Source organism: Epinephelus moara, chromosome 24 (assembly GCF_006386435.1).
Source record: "Epinephelus moara isolate mb chromosome 24, YSFRI_EMoa_1.0, whole genome shotgun sequence".
In the NCBI taxonomy this organism is placed as follows: Eukaryota; Metazoa; Chordata; class Actinopteri; order Perciformes; family Serranidae; genus Epinephelus; species Epinephelus moara.
The window spans coordinates 35,948,904-35,966,663 of record NC_065529.1 but is presented as its reverse complement, the minus strand read 5'-3'; the positions used below and the strand labels follow the sequence as shown (position 1 = coordinate 35,966,663).

General features: G+C 41.8%; 1 protein-coding gene across 1 annotated transcript in view; it reads right to left on the bottom strand.

Moving 5' to 3' along the window:
- Positions 1-1,470: 1,470 nt before the first annotated feature.
- LOC126385482 (cadherin-22-like) overlaps positions 1,471-17,760 on the bottom strand; it is a 246,946-nt gene continuing 230,656 nt past the window's right edge. Inside the window, exons 12-14 of the mRNA XM_050037217.1 lie at positions 12,952-13,101; positions 12,518-12,619; positions 1,471-2,158 (exon numbers count right to left, since the gene is read on the bottom strand). Of these exons, the coding sequence (XP_049893174.1) occupies positions 1,620-2,158; positions 12,518-12,619; positions 12,952-13,101 (791 nt within the window). The 3' untranslated portion in view covers positions 1,471-1,619. The remainder of the gene's footprint in view (positions 2,159-12,517; positions 12,620-12,951; positions 13,102-17,760) is intronic.

The window sequence follows — 17,760 nt, the reverse complement described above, 5'->3', positions numbered from 1 at the left end:
TGTTTCCATCTAGGACTATTCTCTGAATCTACCCCTGGTGTAAACACAAGCCAGCTCCACAATTATTCATAATTCAGGAGACATCTTCAGCAAACAAGTGGCAAAAGATAATTAGTAACACGGATGTCCTATTTACTTTATCGCTGTGATCTCATTTACGGAGCAACTCGCTGAGTAATTTAAGTTTATTGCACACAGTGAGATGAAGGTTTTTTACCAAAAAAATTAAATATTTATTTGTTTTCATCTTTTTTTTTCTTTTTTTTTAAATTTTCAATACATTTGCAAGTTAAGGTCAACATTGAACAGGTTGTGGATATCAGGTGGATGTGACCAGTCCATTCATCATCATCATCATCATCATCATGTGCTACCCTTAAACCTCTCCTTTTTTAATTAGACACAAACATCCTGTGGTCACTTGCCCCGCCCCCACCCCCCCTACCCCCACCCTCCCTTCACCAAAAGGAAATAATAGCAAAATCAAACGTCTCAGGATATAAAATGAATTGAAACATATTGTACACATTCACACACAAAATCTGGAATGAAAATTGGCTCCCTGTGGGACAACGCTGGCAACCAGCCAATTCCACGGAACAGTCATTTTGTTTCGTCTTAAATCACTGTTGCGGTTTGTGCCTTATTGCCTTACAATTGGCTGTTGAGAGGATAAGAAAAGAAATTGTTAACACGCAATTGTCCTCAGTTTGTGACCTCAAAAAAAAAAAAAAACTTTTAGAAATCACTAAAATACAGCAAAAGTATGTCAGTCTCAATCGTTCAGACTGAACTGGCAGCTCTTTTTTTCCTGCAGTCCTTTCACTCCATTTGTTCCTGCTTTCTACTCGCCTCTACTTTTCAACCATGTCTAAAGTTAATTATTTTACAAAAGTGGTCATAGAAAATAAATACAAATATTTTCCAGTATGTAATCTTTATATAACCCAGACGTCACATCTTTGCCAGAATTCTGTAGCATCATCTGCCACTGCAGTCTGTCTTTCTTCCGAGTTGTCTCTCGTTCTTTTGATAGTGTCCTCCTCCCCTCACTTTGTCTTCAGCACTTGAGCAGAGTTCACTGTTGCGGTTACCATAGTGATCATGGTGTGTGTAAATAAATAAATAAATACATAAAAACAAATAAATACATAAATATTTCCTCCTTTTTAAATAAATACGTTTGTCAGACAGGTTGCCTTGGCATAGTTTAACCCTACCTACATAATGCTGATACTCTGAAAACAGTCTCACAGCTTAAAATAAAGGTTCTCATCTATGATTTACGAGAGAGAGGAAAAATCCTCCCTTCAAACTAAACGGCAATTTTGGTGACTGGATATCTCTTTCTGTACTCTCTCTCATATCAATGCCAGAGCTTTCATGCCAAAGTCCGAAAACTCTTGCAAAAAAAAAAAGTGTTAAATAAAAAATAAAAACTTGAGTTCAAAGTTTGACACTGGGCTTTTTCTTTCAAAGAGATAAAGAGGTGGTGCTCTGTCTTTAAGGAGTACACAGTGCTGGCTCTGATGAGTGCCAGAGGGTGAGAAGAGGAGGCAGAGAAGAAGAAGAAGAAGAAGCAAGGAGTTTAAATGTCTCTCTGCAAAGGAGAAGCTGTGCTAGGACCCTTCCTCCTCAGGATTCCCTGGAGCGTAGTAGCCCGCCAGTTGCCTGAAATGCGGTCCCCAGTCGCTAAGGTAGGAGAAATCCTGCTCCGAGGTGGTGGACAGCGTGTGGATGGAGCTTAGCGAGAGCGCTGGCGAACTGGTGCCCTCAAAGGCGTACGTCTGGAAGGAGTCGTATGGCGGCACCGACAGGTCAGCGTCGGCCTGCTCCACCTTCTTTCGGATGTAGCCTTTGAATAAGGAGAAGTCTGTCGCCGACGCTGCTGCTGCTGCAGCTCCGTCTGCCCCGCCCCCCACCCGGTTGGCCTGTATCCACTGCGGCAGCGAGCGGATGTCAGGGCCAGAGTCACAGCTCTTGGCCTCTGGGAAGTCATAGAGGTTCCTCAGGGCGCTCATGTCATACGCCTGAGTGTCCTGCTCCCCTCCGCCCTCGTCGTTGTACTTGATGACGTTATCCCTCATGTCCTCCTCATCCTCCGCCATCCTCTGGCCCTTCCTGTGGCGTTTCAGAGTCAGGATCAGCAAGACAAGGACTGACAGAGAGAGAAAGAAAGACGAAGATTATAATACCACACTAATGGTCAAATATGTACAGGTTGAACACATTTACAAATTAAACCTTGATATTCTTAAGTTGGCATTCTAGGGTGAAGGTTTTGTTTCAACATTTGGGGGGGACACATATGAAAAAGGTGGGTTGGGGTCCTCCCTCAGAAATTTTGAGTGTCAGACACTCAATTTATGGTGGAAATTAGGGGTGTAACGATCCATCGATCTGGATCGATATATCGATTCAATGATCAACGATCCAGTGTCATCAATGCAAAGTGAAAAGATCAATACATATCGGCATCTTTAGGATACGCTTTTATTTTGAAAGTCTGTGTCACCGTCAAACAGCGGCAGACAGATGCCAAGCAGCCACGAGAGACTATGAGGATAATCCTATTTACTCAGGAAAAAATCAGCAATGAGGGTCAACAGACAGAGCACATGCCGTATGTATACAATGTGGTTATGAGATAAAACACGATGTAACGTTAGCTGCCTGGTCGGCATCTCACTGCTTTAACTTCTTACATGAGTTAACATTAGCTGCTCTGTTTCAACAATGTTTGGCTGAAAAAAAGGTGCATGCAGGCTGAAATTCAACCGTGCTGTTCTGTCGGGAGATGGCCCTTAAATCACATCAAATCGAAAATGTATTGTGGCAGATTTCGTAATATCTGCAAATATCTAATAGTTGTCCAAAGAATCGATACGTCGTATCGTGATGGAACTGGTGATTTACACCCCTAGTGGAAATGTTTTTAATTTCCTCAAAATCAAAGTCCCCTGCTACTTTCATGTGTTTACTATTTACAACATGCACATGGTCTAAATAATGAGGGGGACCTGTCCCCCCTGCGTCCCCCCTGAATCCACCCTTATACTGGCACATGTTTCACCCTCGTGCTTTGTCGCTAAACAACATAGAGGTTAAATCCAATTCTTTTTTGATCAACCTGAACAGCAGGAAAAGATAAAAGCCAGGATAAAGACAGGTTCCAATTAAAGAGGTTTTTATAAACTGTCATTACAGCAAGTGTTTAGAAATCTGTGGCTTTTACTCGCTGGCTGCACAGTAGAAATGGATTAAGAGTTGTCAGGCTGAGTTTAAAGAGCTTGCATACAAAAAGGAATTCCTCTTCATCTTGCCACCAATGACATATCAAACCCAGATTCAAGGTATTCAGTACAAAAGAAAACAACTGCACTTAAGAAACTAAGTGTACTAAATGTGTTTGTGGTCTATAGGGCTTCACATCAAACATGCACCGTGCGTGATGGATTTGCAAGTACTTTTAATGCTAAAGTTTCTCCCATTGTAACTTTAATTTCACCTCAGGACAAAGGCACAGCAGGGGAGGATAATATATTATCTAGTTTTACATTTGAAATGCATGAGCATTGATTTTTCACAATCCTGATTGCCTTGCCCAGAAATATGATTCAAAAGGCCTAATGGAGACCAATCTGTATATCAATACTCATCCAGATCGAGCCAATCTGAGACTTTGTGGTTCCATCACTACTTCAAACCAGAGGCAACCGCCTACAAAGAGAAGAGAAATTCCTCGTAAAATTAAGTCTGGATTAAAGAAGGGTAAGCAATTGAGATGGATCACGTTATAGAGTAATGAGGCGAGAGGAAAACAAAGGCTGTATGCAGTGATAAATCAATGGGGCTTTAATTTCAGCTTAGTTATTTTAATTACTGCCTACATTTGTGATTAGACAAGTCTCACTTGGCTCAGACACCCACCCCCTGACTCCATCAGCCCTCCTCGGGGCTGCACCCCTTCCCACCCCTTACAGCACATCAAATGTCATTTTCAGTGATGATAAAATCACATTACAGGCAGTTAGGAATGAATTATGCACACTGGGGTGCATATGAAAGATAATGAACAACCCAATTTACAATATGGATAAACAGTAATCGAGCCTCTTTTTGATCAACTAATTAATAAGCAAAGACGGATGTGGACAGGGATTTAAATACAATACGTGGTAAATACTCTCAAATACAAACATGACACAAAACTAAAAAAAAAAAAAGACTGGCAGTATAATAATATGTGGCACTAAAATGAGGCAAAAATTAATGTATTAAATCAACATAATTATTACACTACCCAATTGTGTGAATTCAAAGCAGCTAGTAGTAGATCAGTTCATTAATCATTTCTCTATAATGGATAACTAATCAAAATAAATGTGATTCTTTCCAAAATGTGTTTATTCCTGCTTTCCCACTTCACACTATTATCTGAATTAGTAAGAGCTATGAGTGGCCTTTTAGCAAATGGAGTACATGCTGAGAAAAAATTAATAATGCTGATAAAATCAGGCTTATTAAAGGGGAACTACATCAAAATGCATTCATGTTATTCCTATGGTCTAAGACAGTCCAGAAGTTTTAGTAATGATGCACAACTCTCTCCCAAATCTCAAAACTAGAGTGCTTAAACCAGCGCCCAAGGAACACATCATTAAGCTCAGCCTTGTTTCCAATTTCTCCCAGTGGCCACTCGCAGTATTGCAGCGATAATGTGGCCCCAAACAGTGTTTTCCCAATAGCTCACCACTGTAAAGAGACGTTGAAATGCAAAGGTCAAATATGATTCTCTGTATTATGAATTTTAGATCGATGGAGGTTTTATATTTGTAAAACTTTCCTAGAGCTGACATTTTCAAAGTCCGTGACGTCATCACAATGCAAAGTCTATGAGTGGAGCAGGAAGACTAAGTAGACCCAGAAGCTGCAAACTTTTCTGGTATATGAGTCAGGCAAAAGTTCTATTGGACTGATTACGTGCCATCTTTGGGTCCGCTATCTCATTATATACATCTCAAACCTGGTATACACTGTAATTTTGGGCTGTCTCAGATGAAAGATGACCATCGTGACAGAAACGTGGCGATGTCTTTGGTCGAGGCTCTAAAACTGTGGTCCTTTGTCGCACAGTGAGAGCGATTCAAGGATGGCCATTGTCACAGACTTGCGATCAAAGACGGCCTGGGATAAAATTCTGACAGTGTCATAAATTTGGAATGACCATCTCAATGTGTGACTTTTGTTACGACCTACAATCTTTGGAGCTAAACCCAAACAAACACACGGATATCAGCTCGCCATGGAGGCAAAACGCACTAAAAGAAATGTGTGGGATTCCAGCAAAGAGGAAAACCTTGTGGAGTTGTCGCAGCAGAAGCCTTGCCTGTATGATGTGTCCTCCAGTCCTTAACATGATTGCGTAGATGGACAAAGTGAGGAAGGAAATAGCGGCGGAGTTGCAGCTGCCCGGTGAGCAACCTAGCAGCTACTGTAGCACACACACACCGCAGTATATAGTGCCCAAAAAACTTGTGACCCTCTATGTTGTGCTTCACAGCAGCATCCTTGTGCAGTCAGTATGGGAAGCTGTTGCATCGTGTGTTGTAGCCTGTGATTCAGCAGGCGCTGTCATCAAATTAAATGTCATACCCAAGTTTATTAGATCCATGTCGCACAGTGTAGCTGCACTAAACTCATAAGATTAATAAAATTTCACAGCCTGTACTAGGCTTAAGACTAAAATTCTGTAATGTTGCTCTATAGACAATGAATTGCAAAGATGGTATAGATGACACTGAGTGCACCCAGGGGAATGTTCTTAGTGTGTGGGTACATTTTCTGTTTCATACCTGAGAACATTACAACAGAATAAAGCTCATTTGGGTAACAAAACAAAAAGAAAACTTTCAAAATTCAGTCTCCTATTCACTGTCTATAAAGCAGCTCCAGACTTTATACTTGATAACATCACAAGTTTGCGACTTCCTGCTCTGGTTTCTGGTTTTAATAGAAAGTTGCTCATGTTCACACATACTGATAGGTAGGTTTCTATGGTCGTGGAAATAACACGTGGGAATTCTTAAATTAGATGGTCTTCTTCTTTAATGACGGATTTCTGTAACAAAACAACAACAATGAACTCAGATGAAGAGATGTTTGTCCTTAATTAGTGAGTTTTGATTGGCAGCAGGATGTGTTTCCTGTGGCCAGTTAGCTATGGACTGTACTACTGCGCAACAGTGGAAAGAATCCTTTTCCTCCCTTTTAGCGGGAACAATAAGCAGCAACACTAAAGGGATGCCAGGGAAGGGACATTTAGATAGATCATTAACCAGTAGGCACCATGCATCTTCTGGAACAGATAGCCTGTTGCCTAAAACAAATGCCTACAAGCCCACAGAGATAAAAAGACTATCAATTATAATGGGGCCTGTGCTGTCTGGGACGGCACAGATTGTTTGATGCTCTGAAGCCACCAGAACACCCATCCATACGTTGTGAAAATGAGATATGTCCACATCGTTTCACAGACTAACTAGATCAATGTCGTGACTTTATGTGCTGCGTAAGGGAAGATTCACACATGTTAAAGCACATATTAGTATGTGTGAAAAGCCCTGAGGGCAAATGCACTCTTTCAAAGTGACTTTGGAAGTCAGGATGCAACTATAAAAAACACAATGTTTCACCTTCTGCTTTAATCTCCTCCCACTACTCTTTCCTTTCTCCTGAGCAAACAAAACAAAACATCGGTTTCAAGCATATAATCTGTACAAATGACTTGTTGCTGCTCCTGGTAATTGTCTTCATTTGGTGTAAATGGCCTAAAAAATAACTTTGGGAGTGAGAACGCCCCGTGTGTTCCTTGCCTAAAGAGCTGTGCCAGCCTAAAGAGCCTTGCTGATCTTGAATGGGGATTTTATGCAGTATCTCTGACTGATAATGTACATTCGTTCTCCTCGTGCATTGTTTGCCCGGCTCCGTTGGGAGAGCGGTGTCTGTAACCATTGTGTTTATTCTTCTCCTCCATGAATGGGGCGAATTAATTGCCACTGGGTTGAGGAAACAGTCATGGTTTGTGGTAAATTGCAGCGCTGACTGCCATGCATACTAAACAAGCCCTACGACAATTACTCTAAATTCACACTAATGAGGAGAGTAATAGAAGGCAGAAAACTTGATGTTAAGAACTCCTTCATACGTGCTGCCTTCTCAGTAAGTACCACTGAAGGAGTCTCAGTATGTGGAGGTCCAGTTGGATGCAAAGATAACCTCACTTCTGAGAAACCCTTCCTCAGTGTCTGTTAGCTACACCGATGCTTAAACTCTAAATAAACCTGTTTATTCCGTCGGAGATTAACATGCCTCAGGCAACACACAACACCACGTACAGAACTAACCTTAGTAGAAAGCATATGTACCTGTGTATAGCCACCTCCTATAGATAAAAATCTGGTCCCCACGTGTACAGATGTTGCGATAAGCGTTCCTGACAAGACAGTTAATTTACCCTTGGGCTGCGCTGGCTGCCCCCACCCAGGAGTTCATCACAAGCAGATGGGAGGTAATTGGAATGGATGCATGCAGATGCTGCGACGCAGTGGAATGGATTCATCACATCAGGCCTATAAATGAACTGATGGAGGGACTGTTTGTTTGTAAGGTAATTAGGCAGAAATTTGTTTTCATTTTTCTCATCATCCAACAATTGATGTAATAGAGGTGGTCCAGCCTCTGGAGAGGGGGAGTGCTGGCTGGATAGGTAGATGTGTGTGTGTGTGTGTGTGTGAGAGTGTGTGAAGACAAGGAGCACACAATGATGCTGCATTGAGAGAACGGATTGCATTGCAGTTAATAGGTGGCGAGTGATTTGTCTAAGCGTGTGGATGTGTGCTTAGCATGCACGACTAGGCACACATGAAATGTGCGTGGAAAGCGGGAAGCGTTAGGCAATGTGCAGTCGATAAGATTGCTGCCACATGCCTCGCTCCCGTCTGTTATTCACACCACACGATAGTTATGAAAACACTGCTCATCCCCCCTGATCCCAGACCCTGCAGCCCTGAGCTTTGAAATGTCCACATGATGACTGGCAGAAGCCAGGCGCTCCGACTTAGCCTGTCCTTCAGTGCTTTGATGAGGCGTGTTCAGTCCATTTTCTCCCAATCAGTATCAGTCACTCACAGTGGCACAGACTGACACTGTTGAAGTCAACGCTGGATCATTTTATTAGTGGAATCAAAATAGCAGACGTGGGTAGTAATGCATTACATGTAACATACATGAGTGAAAAAGTCATTTTGTAATGGCATGAATACTTTTCATGTATCTTCTTTTAAACTATATCTCTAATCCTTACTTTAAAAAAGTCAGTTCAATTTATTTGTAACATAGAATCATAAATATTCTTTAAACAATATTAATAGTTGTCAGCAGAGGCGTAAATATAGACAGTGCAGGAAGTGCAGTTGCACTGGTCCCCGTAGGGTGGTGGGGCTCCCTTGCAAATTATTCAGATTGACACCTCAGAGCTACACCTGTGTTCAAAGAACTCACATTTAATTAATTAAACCTATCTCTTAAGAAGTAGATTAAATTTGAAATAATGGCGTTTTCGCACCACTTTTAAAAGTGTGTGTAAATCAGTTTGTGGAGTGATTTTGTGGAACGCACTGTGTGAAGAAATAAATCAAAGTAAAGATATCAGGCAGTTTAAAAACAGGTACAAAGACAGTATCTTCACAAAGTAAGGAAATGATCAGAGGGAATGTAATGTACACTCAGGGTGTCAGTAGTCAGTAGCAATCTACAACAAAATTAAATGCGTATTCTACATGAACTAGAAAAACCATGAATCAGCTATAAAAAACTATTCAATTACATGGATAATTTGTTTTATATTTTTGTCACATGCAGGTATGCAGTGATCATTGTTGGGTAACATGTATGTTAATGTTGTCTAATGTCAAGTCTCTATTTGATCATGTGACAAGACAATACGATGTCAGTTCCTTCAATATTTAGCAGTGGTAGTAATAAATAGATGTCAATGTTGAGGACAGAAGCTCCCTTCTTCCCAGCCTCAGCAGGGTGAACTTTTATGATCTTCCTGGGCTTGTTTTTGCAGCATGTGGTATAAACATCCTTTATGCAGGGTAGAGCAGCGCTTATGTTGTGTTCAGCTGAATGAATCGAGGGCCTTGTGGTCCTGTTGGGTGCTGTTTCTGTACCAGGCAGTGATGTTCTCCCTTGTTAAACATGAGTTTATTTTTTGTACTTTTTACTTCACTACATGTATCATCCATATGTTCGTTACAACTACTCTGCTCTAAATGTGAAACAAGACGCAGCTTCTAGCGACCGTCCCTGACCACATCTGGCCAACAACACTTTCATCAGTGAAGTAAATACTGAGATCTCTGCTTTTAAAAACTCCTCCTCTAACCTATTTAAGCACTTTTGCTTTGGAAGTTGCACGGTGTTGGTAAAACTGTAGTTAGCTTGCTAACATTAGCTATGTTAATTTAAAACAAGTACTGTTTTATTATTTGACACTGCCCTGCACACCCTAAAACATTTATCCATCATCTACTGCATTACCCTGGGCACAATCCTCCGTCACCACAGTATTCATGTCTGTCACTATGCAGATGACACACAGGTCTACATCTCCACCAAACCCTCCCCCCTTCCTCCCACCTCCCTCACCACCTGCCTTGAGGACATCAGGAGCTGGATGCCAAGAACTTTTAAAAGCTCGACGGAAGCAAAACATGAGGCCCTGCTCATTGGCACCAAAAACACCCTGTCCAATATTCAAAGAAGTCCCACACATCATCACTGACAACTTCCCTGTACCCTCCTCCAGCCACGTCAAGAGCCTCGCTGTCATTCTGGACAGCACTCTTTTTATTTGAACCCCACATAAAAAACATTACCCAGACAGCTTTCTTCCACCTCTGCAACATTTCCAGACTCCGCCCATGCCTGTGCCAGCACAGCACTGAAGTCTTGGTCTGTGCATTTGTTATATCCTGTATTGACTACTGTAATGAGTTCTCCCTGGCCTTCCCATCAAACAGGCTTCAAATCATTCAAAAGTCACTGTGTGTATGTGCCCAAGTCGCATCTCTTGTTCTATATGTTATTTCATACTCATATTATATTAACCCTTTCCCCACCAATGATGAGATATTACGTTAATCTGTGTTTTCACTGTTATAAGATAGGGGGCGCTGTTACACATCTTGTGAAACAGAACAGCACTGCCATGTCCAAGTCAGACTAAGAAGAAGATCTGCTGGAAACCGCAAGAAGATGTTGCAGCTTTTAAACTGCACGAAAATGCCGGCGCTGACGGAAAAGGTTACGAGTGTGCAAGCCGTGGAGATGCCAATGGACTCAGACTCCGACACTTCCTGTTTTGATCTACATTCTGAATCCGATTTGGCCGAAAATGGAAATGAGTTTGGTTGGACGAAACGGGATCTCCATGACAGTGACAGTGACACATGGACAAGACAACCACAGAGGAAAGGGAGAGAACAGAACACTGAACAATCACTGAACGTGACATGTTCCGCTATACCTCAAAGAAAATATTATTTTCAATATTATTAGAATTATTATTTTCATTTATATAATTCAAACTGATGTAACAAAACAAAAAAAATGTAAACGTGAAATTGATTTATTCTTGAAAATGCATTTTTCTCAGCTTTTTGTCTGAAATGTTCTTTTTTTTATGAAAATACACAAATTCAAGTGTTGATAATAAAGAAATGGAATAAGATAGAATAAAATGATTTTTGTGTATAAAAACATAAGGTCTCTTCTTTGTTTAATGTATACACGGTTTACATATTCATAGAACAAATTATTCTGTGGGTCTTGAAAGATTAGTGAAAATGAAAAATAATACGCTGGCGGGGAAAGTGTTAAAGTTGAAAGTAACTGGTACTCTGAGTTACTTATTAACCAGGTACTTTTTAACTTTTGCTTTTGTAGGTTTCTCAAATGGTAATTTTCACTTTTACTTTGGGGGGTTTGTAACTGCTGTATGAGGACAGCGCAGAGTGGCAGCGATTAACAAGCTAGTGGGATACACACTCCAGACTCACATGCACTAACATGCATTCACAGCTGGACCGTCTGCCACAAATATAGTATTTGATATAGTTATGTGCGGCTTTATAAACGTTCTGAATATCATAGAGAGCTCCTCATCCAAATCACCAGGGCTGCAATGGTAAAAAAAAAAAAAGTCTTAGGACCACAATGCTATATTTTCCCTGCACAGCGTGTAACTTTCCACAAGTTTAAAGGCCACAGAATTGTTTTCAACTCCAGCAGCCTTTGTGGGGATGTCATCTAGCCCAGAACACCAAAACCAAGATACACTGCAAGCACAACATTTTTTTTCCTTTTTTTTTTTTCATAGCCAGCAGTGGTTGCCTCAGATTTGTACATAACATTTTTGTGGAGGCTTTTAAAGCCATGATGAATAAATGATGCTCTGCTTTTGAAGTTCACTCCAGTAGATGGTTTGGTAAATGGAGACTGAGTTTTAACAACTCTCATTAGAAAAGCTCTTTAAAAGAAATAGATAGCAATGTTAGTCACAGTTAGCGCTGCCTGGTGTCACATCATCCATCATTCACTGGCTGCACGATGGGAAACATGTATAGGCGCGAGCGGGGGAGACAAAACACTGTGACAGCGCTGTCGTTTCTTTCTGTCACTGAGGAGTGGGATGCTAAGACGTACGGCGGGGGGAGAACGAGAAGCAAACTCATAAAATTTTCAGATATGACAATACTGAACCTCTTTGGGCTCAGAGAGGGTGAGCGTGTGCACGCATGTGTATGTTAGTGTGTGGCTGTGCATGTGTAGAAAAATCAGAGAATGTCTGGAAAGCCTTGTCTATTTAAAGCCCGCTGCTCCAGAGGTACACAAGTGCTGAAGCAGCTCTTCTTGCCTGTTTGCTCTCTCTAACACCCCTCCACTTCACTCCCATTCATTCCATCTCTGTCTGTGTTCCAAGGATCAAAGTGGCTTGATATCATTCAGAAACCCAGGCATCATCTGTGCTCCTATTTAAACAAAAGCTTTCTCCTCAGAAAAGCAGCAACAAAATGTCCAACAGGGAAGCTGCTCATGAAAGAAAGATGAAAAATTGATCTTGTTTTTATGTCATTTGACTTAGTTTTCCTGCCACTGCATGTGCAATTTCATTCGTGAAATATAGATAACTTCTGAAAGTGTTCAATCCATTAAGAGACACATGCTTGGGTGCATGATTCTATGAGCAGCACACATAAAGTCACGTCTTCAGGGTGCAGCCTTCAGCCTTGCCTTTTTAGTATTGGTCCGGCTGGAGTAGTTGAACTCAGCAATGACCCCAGAATAGCACTGCTAATAAATTGTGCCTATCCTTTGGTCTGGCCATCCATCATATATCCATACATTTATCACCTCATACATCCATACATGAGTACATGCGTCTGCTTACCTATGAGAATGAGCATGCAGACCAGCAGTGCTATAAGAGCCCCAGGGCTGAGAGCAGCACTCATTACATAGGCTGTGGCATTGCAGGACTGGATTTCTCCCTCTGTGTGGCAAAAGAAAAAAAAAAAGCATTTACTGTACAGATTTAATACCAGTTATGAGTCACTTCAGTGGACAAGGATTAAGCACTGTTTGATCACGAGAAAAAAAGGTTTTAACCATGCATATATTATATTTTCACCCCGCTGAAATCCCAGTTGAAGGCCATATGTCCGCAGATTTGCGGCCTTGTGACGGTTTATTTTTCACAAGCTGATAAGAACTGTTTGCTGACCAAAAACAACAAAATGTAGATGACCTTTTTAGCACTGCTGATGCAGGAGGTGACAGTGACGATAATGTTAATAATGGTGCAGCTTCTACAGTAGCTCTTACCTGTGTCGCAGCCGCAGACGTGAATGGTCAGGGTGCCTGTGGAGCTGAGGGAGGGAGGCCCGCTGTCAACCACCAGGATGGGCAGAAAGTACACATTCTGCTCATGGCGGTTAAAGCCTGACCGCTGGGTCCGGATGCCAGCTGTGTTGTCTGGGGTGGGTGGTGTGAGTGTTTTGGGGAGGGGGGGGGGTCAGAGAGAGAAGGTAAAGCAGAGAATTACACATGTGCGACTTAATATTTGAAGAACAAAACCACTTTTGTCTGCTCGCTGATGTCTGGTTTTTACCAGGCTGCAGTTGGATTGATGAAACTCCATCCAGTGAGTGCTTTTATTACTGCTCTCTTTTTTTAGTCCTTTGAACTCACCACTGTACTGATGGAAGTTGGAAACAAAGTGAGAGTGTTGATCATGCAGGCCTATTTGACATTACTAAAATGTCAGGACAAATCTCAGTTTTCAAGACTTGACACTTGACAATGTAAGATGTTTGCCATTTGATTTGAATGAAAATGAAAATAAGTTATTGGAGAAACGGTCAAGCGAAAGAAAACGACAGGCAGAGAAGCACCATTCTTATTATACGTTGTTTGAATAAATCATCTGCCAAAATGCATAGTTCAAGGACTCCAGATGAAGGGTGACAGGATTGGCAGCTTTAAGATGGGGTTGAATGATTTCACCAGGGATGAGAACTGCTTTCGTGCTATTAACATTTATCATGTGGTTTTCGACTTTTTTTTTTTTTTGAGCAAACAAAAACCAGGAGAGAAAATACGTGTGAGAGCCAGTGTTTGAAATTAAACTTCGCCGGTGTATATGTGAGCTCTCTCCCAGAGACATAGATAAATGTAACACAGAATACTGGAGGAGGCTTTGACAAATAGAGTCAGAGAAGCTTTGCGGGTAGACTTGCGGATACCAAGCAATCCATCTCCCGGAACATATATCACAGTTATCCATGTCGCCCCAGAGCTCCTCTGGCACATGTAGAACAATCTTCAAATTACTGTTTATGTACGGGAATGTTACGCCCCTGAGTTTGTCCTTTTGACTTTTACACAGCATTCTCCTCCATAGCTGTCTGCTTTAGAGAAAAGATTCTCTCCGAAACATATGAAGACAACAGACTGAGGCATCTTGTGTAGTTTGAACACGAAACAAATAAACTTAAAAACATGCACATGCAGCTCTGTAAAGTTTTACATATCCGCCTTATTCTGACCCCTATGATACTTTGTGTGGATTGTAGGCGTGACTTCCTGTGCTGAACCGGTGCTGGAATTTTCCAATAGTTACAGTATGCTAATACTTAAGCAATTGGGAAATAAAACATGGGACACACCACCACCATTGTTGTTGGTTGCTCCATTGCTCCATGGTTGTTCACCTTTTTAACCAAGCGTGTTAGCAACTAGCTTACCTTTCTATGTTAACAACTGTTAAGTTCAACACAGCCCGAAGTAGCTTACGGCAAACATATCCCCCCCCTTAAAAAGATGATTTATGATTTCTTACCACTCGTAAAAGACACATTTGGCAGGATTTAACATAATTTGGTATTCAATTATAAAAAAGATTTCGGTATAAGTTTCTTTTTTTGAGGTCGCAGATACAAGCGGCTGAAATGAGTTTCCTCCATGGGGTGGCTGGGCTCAGCCTTAGAGATAGGGTAAGGAGCTCGGACATCTGGAGGGAGTAGAGCTGCTTCTCCTTCATGTCGAAAGGGGTCAGTTTAGGTAGTACAGGCATCTGATCAGGATGCCTCCTGGGCACCTCCAGTTGGAGGTTCTCCTGGCACGTCCCACTGGTAGGAGGCCCTGGGGCAGACCCAGAACAAGCTGGAGGGACTATATATGTTGTCTTGCCTGGGAAAGCCTCGGAGTCCTCCAGGAGGAGCTGGAAAGCCTTGCTGGAGAGAGGGACGTCTGGAATACTTTGCTTGGCCTGCTGCCCCTGTGACCCGGTCCCGATTAAAGATGGATGGATGGATGGATTTATTTTTTAGCTCTATATACTTTGAATAAAGTTGATGTTCCTAACTGATGAGTTCTACTGAGTGAATCATAACACCAAAAGTAGCAGCAAACCTCAGCAATATCAACAGTATAAAGAGTAACTTTAGGCATTCACTTTCATATAATATGAAAGAAGTACGGTAAATCAGTAGCACATTTCTAGCCTTGATGACTAATGTTAAACACATAATTTGAGATGTGATACTCAGGTGTCGTATGACAAAAGGTGGTTGTGTTTTTGAAGTAGTTCCTCCAACACTACAGAACTCTCTCTCATTATGCATATGGTCTGCAGTCTCCAACAACTTAAGACCCATCTTTTCAAAAAGGCTTTTGTCCAACTCTAAGGTGTCTAGTGCTTGTTCCTTGGTGTGTTTCTTCTGTTTCTTCTTGGCAGTGTTGGAAATTAACTTTTTTGTACACCTGCCACTGTGGCTGGTGGATTCCACATTCTACCAGATTACCATTGTGTGTTTCTGGCTGGTGAGTGGAGCAAACCTAGCAGCAACATGCATATTTTACCAGCATTTGGCCGGTGCTAATTTTCAACCCTGGTCCTCGGTTGCCTGTATTTACTCTGTGTTTTATGGTCTTTTCTTTTACTTTTATTTCATGGCTTATATTTTTATTGTTGTATTGCTTTTGTTTTTATGTGTTGTATGTTTTTATGATCTTGTTTTGTGGGCACTTTGTGGATTTTATTTCTGTGAAAGGTGCTATACCAAATAAATGCAGTATTATTATTAATGTAACCACTAAGAAAGCTCCAGGATCTCTGTCAACCCACTTCAAAATGTGCAAGGAAACGTTACAACATAGTTTTGTAACAGAACATTCACTTCAGCTAGTTTATTTCACAAATACAGGGTCGAGAGTTGACAGCTAGCTGAACAAACGCTGCAGAACATGCTCCTCGCCCCCACCCAGCTCAGCTCCGTGCATAGTGAGTACATAGTGAGTGAGTGTGTGCGTGTGTGTGGGAGAGCTAGATAGAGACAGTGACAGTGGGTGTGCTCAGAGCAGACAAGTGTTGGCGATCTGAGCAGGAGGGAAATTAACGATAATGCTGTCAAGTGGTAGTAAATGTACGATGTAGGTTTCAGTTTGTCCATGAATAAACACTGCAGCTCCTCAACACCCCAGCAAAGTTTTCTAGAGTGTCTTGCTTCTCAAGTAAAGTAAACTCCAGCCTGGAGGCAAAACAAACAGTGGTGCCCCCAGACATTTTTCATAGGGGTGGCCAAATGGGGCAACTGAAAATTTTGGGATTGCAATTGTACCCTCTACAACAAACTAGACTACACCATTGGTTGGGGTAATTTACTCTCAACCAAAGAGGTGGATGGGCCCACAGATTGACAGTGCCATCTCTAGAACCACACTGCAATGTTGACTGCTGGCAGGAAACGGGATTCAAACAGCCGTCTCATGGCCACAGGAGATCCGTGTCAGTAAAACTTTATTTAAGCAAGAGTCGTTTAAGGTATTTGAACAACAAATTATTTTCTTTTGAGGACAATCTTGAATTGGGTCTTCCTCAACCTTAGGTCCTCTGCCAGAGGCCTGGGAGTTTGAGGGTTCTGCGCAGTGTCTTAGTTGTTCCCATGACTGCACTCTTCTGGACAGAGACCTCAGTTGTTGTACCTGGAATCTGCCGAAGCCACTCTCCCAGTGTGGGGGTCACAGCCCAGAGTGCTCCGATTACCACTGGCACCACTGTTGTCTTAACTCCCCACATCTTTTCTAGCTCCTCTTTCAGCCCTTGGTATTTTTCGAGCTTCTTGTGTTCCTTCTTCTTGACGTTACTGCCACTCGGGATTACTACATCTATCACCACTGCTTTCTTCTATTGTCTGTTCATCCGGTTGGTTAGCCATCGCCAGTTTGACAGTCTGGATCTGGTCCCACAGGATCAGCTTGGTCACTCTCAACCACCTTTGAACGCATCTTCTACTCAGTGCAGATGTTCCTGTACACTATGCCAGCCACTTGGTTATGGTGTTCCATGTATGCTGTTCCTGCCTGCACCTTACACCCATATATATTACATATACATATATACGTATATATGTATATAGGTTACTTTATACTGTATTGATTTACAGGCACAAGGCAAAGCAAATACAGCAATTCATTAAAAAAAGACAAAAAAACAAAATCATATGCTATATTAAAGCCAATTTGCTAATTGCAAGTGGTTGCTAAGCCTAGCAAATTGAAATTTTCTAGGCTTAGCAACCACTTAAAGTGCATTACAACATCAATTCATACACTGGTGGCAGAGGCTCATCAGGAGCGATAAACATTTACACTTGGGGTTCAATATCTTGCCCAAAGACTGCAGGGGCCAGGGATCGAACCACCAACCTGATCACTGGACAACCGCTCTAACTCCTGACCCATAGCTGCCCCACAGGTACTTGGGGACTATCGCTACTTTGTACTGCCAACTAAAACTCCTCCTGGATGTTGTATCACTTTAGCTTTGCCATTCACGCTTCATAAAAGTGTCCCACAGTGGCACATGTGCAAAAAGGGTTTTGAAATTTTGAACTGCTCCACAAAACCACAGAAAGAAAAGGTATACTGGGGTAATCCACTAGAATGTGAAATTCTTATTTTCTTCAGCTTCCCATCATGTGAGGTTTCTTTTTAAGCATGGTGTGGGACATTTTCCAGGTAACATGATGGCAGTTTGTCATGTAACGGCAAAGTTTTATTTGGTAAAGATGGGGCTTTGCTCTGCAGACTGCCAGCGACGACTTGAAAGAATTTAGCAACATGGGGGGGAAG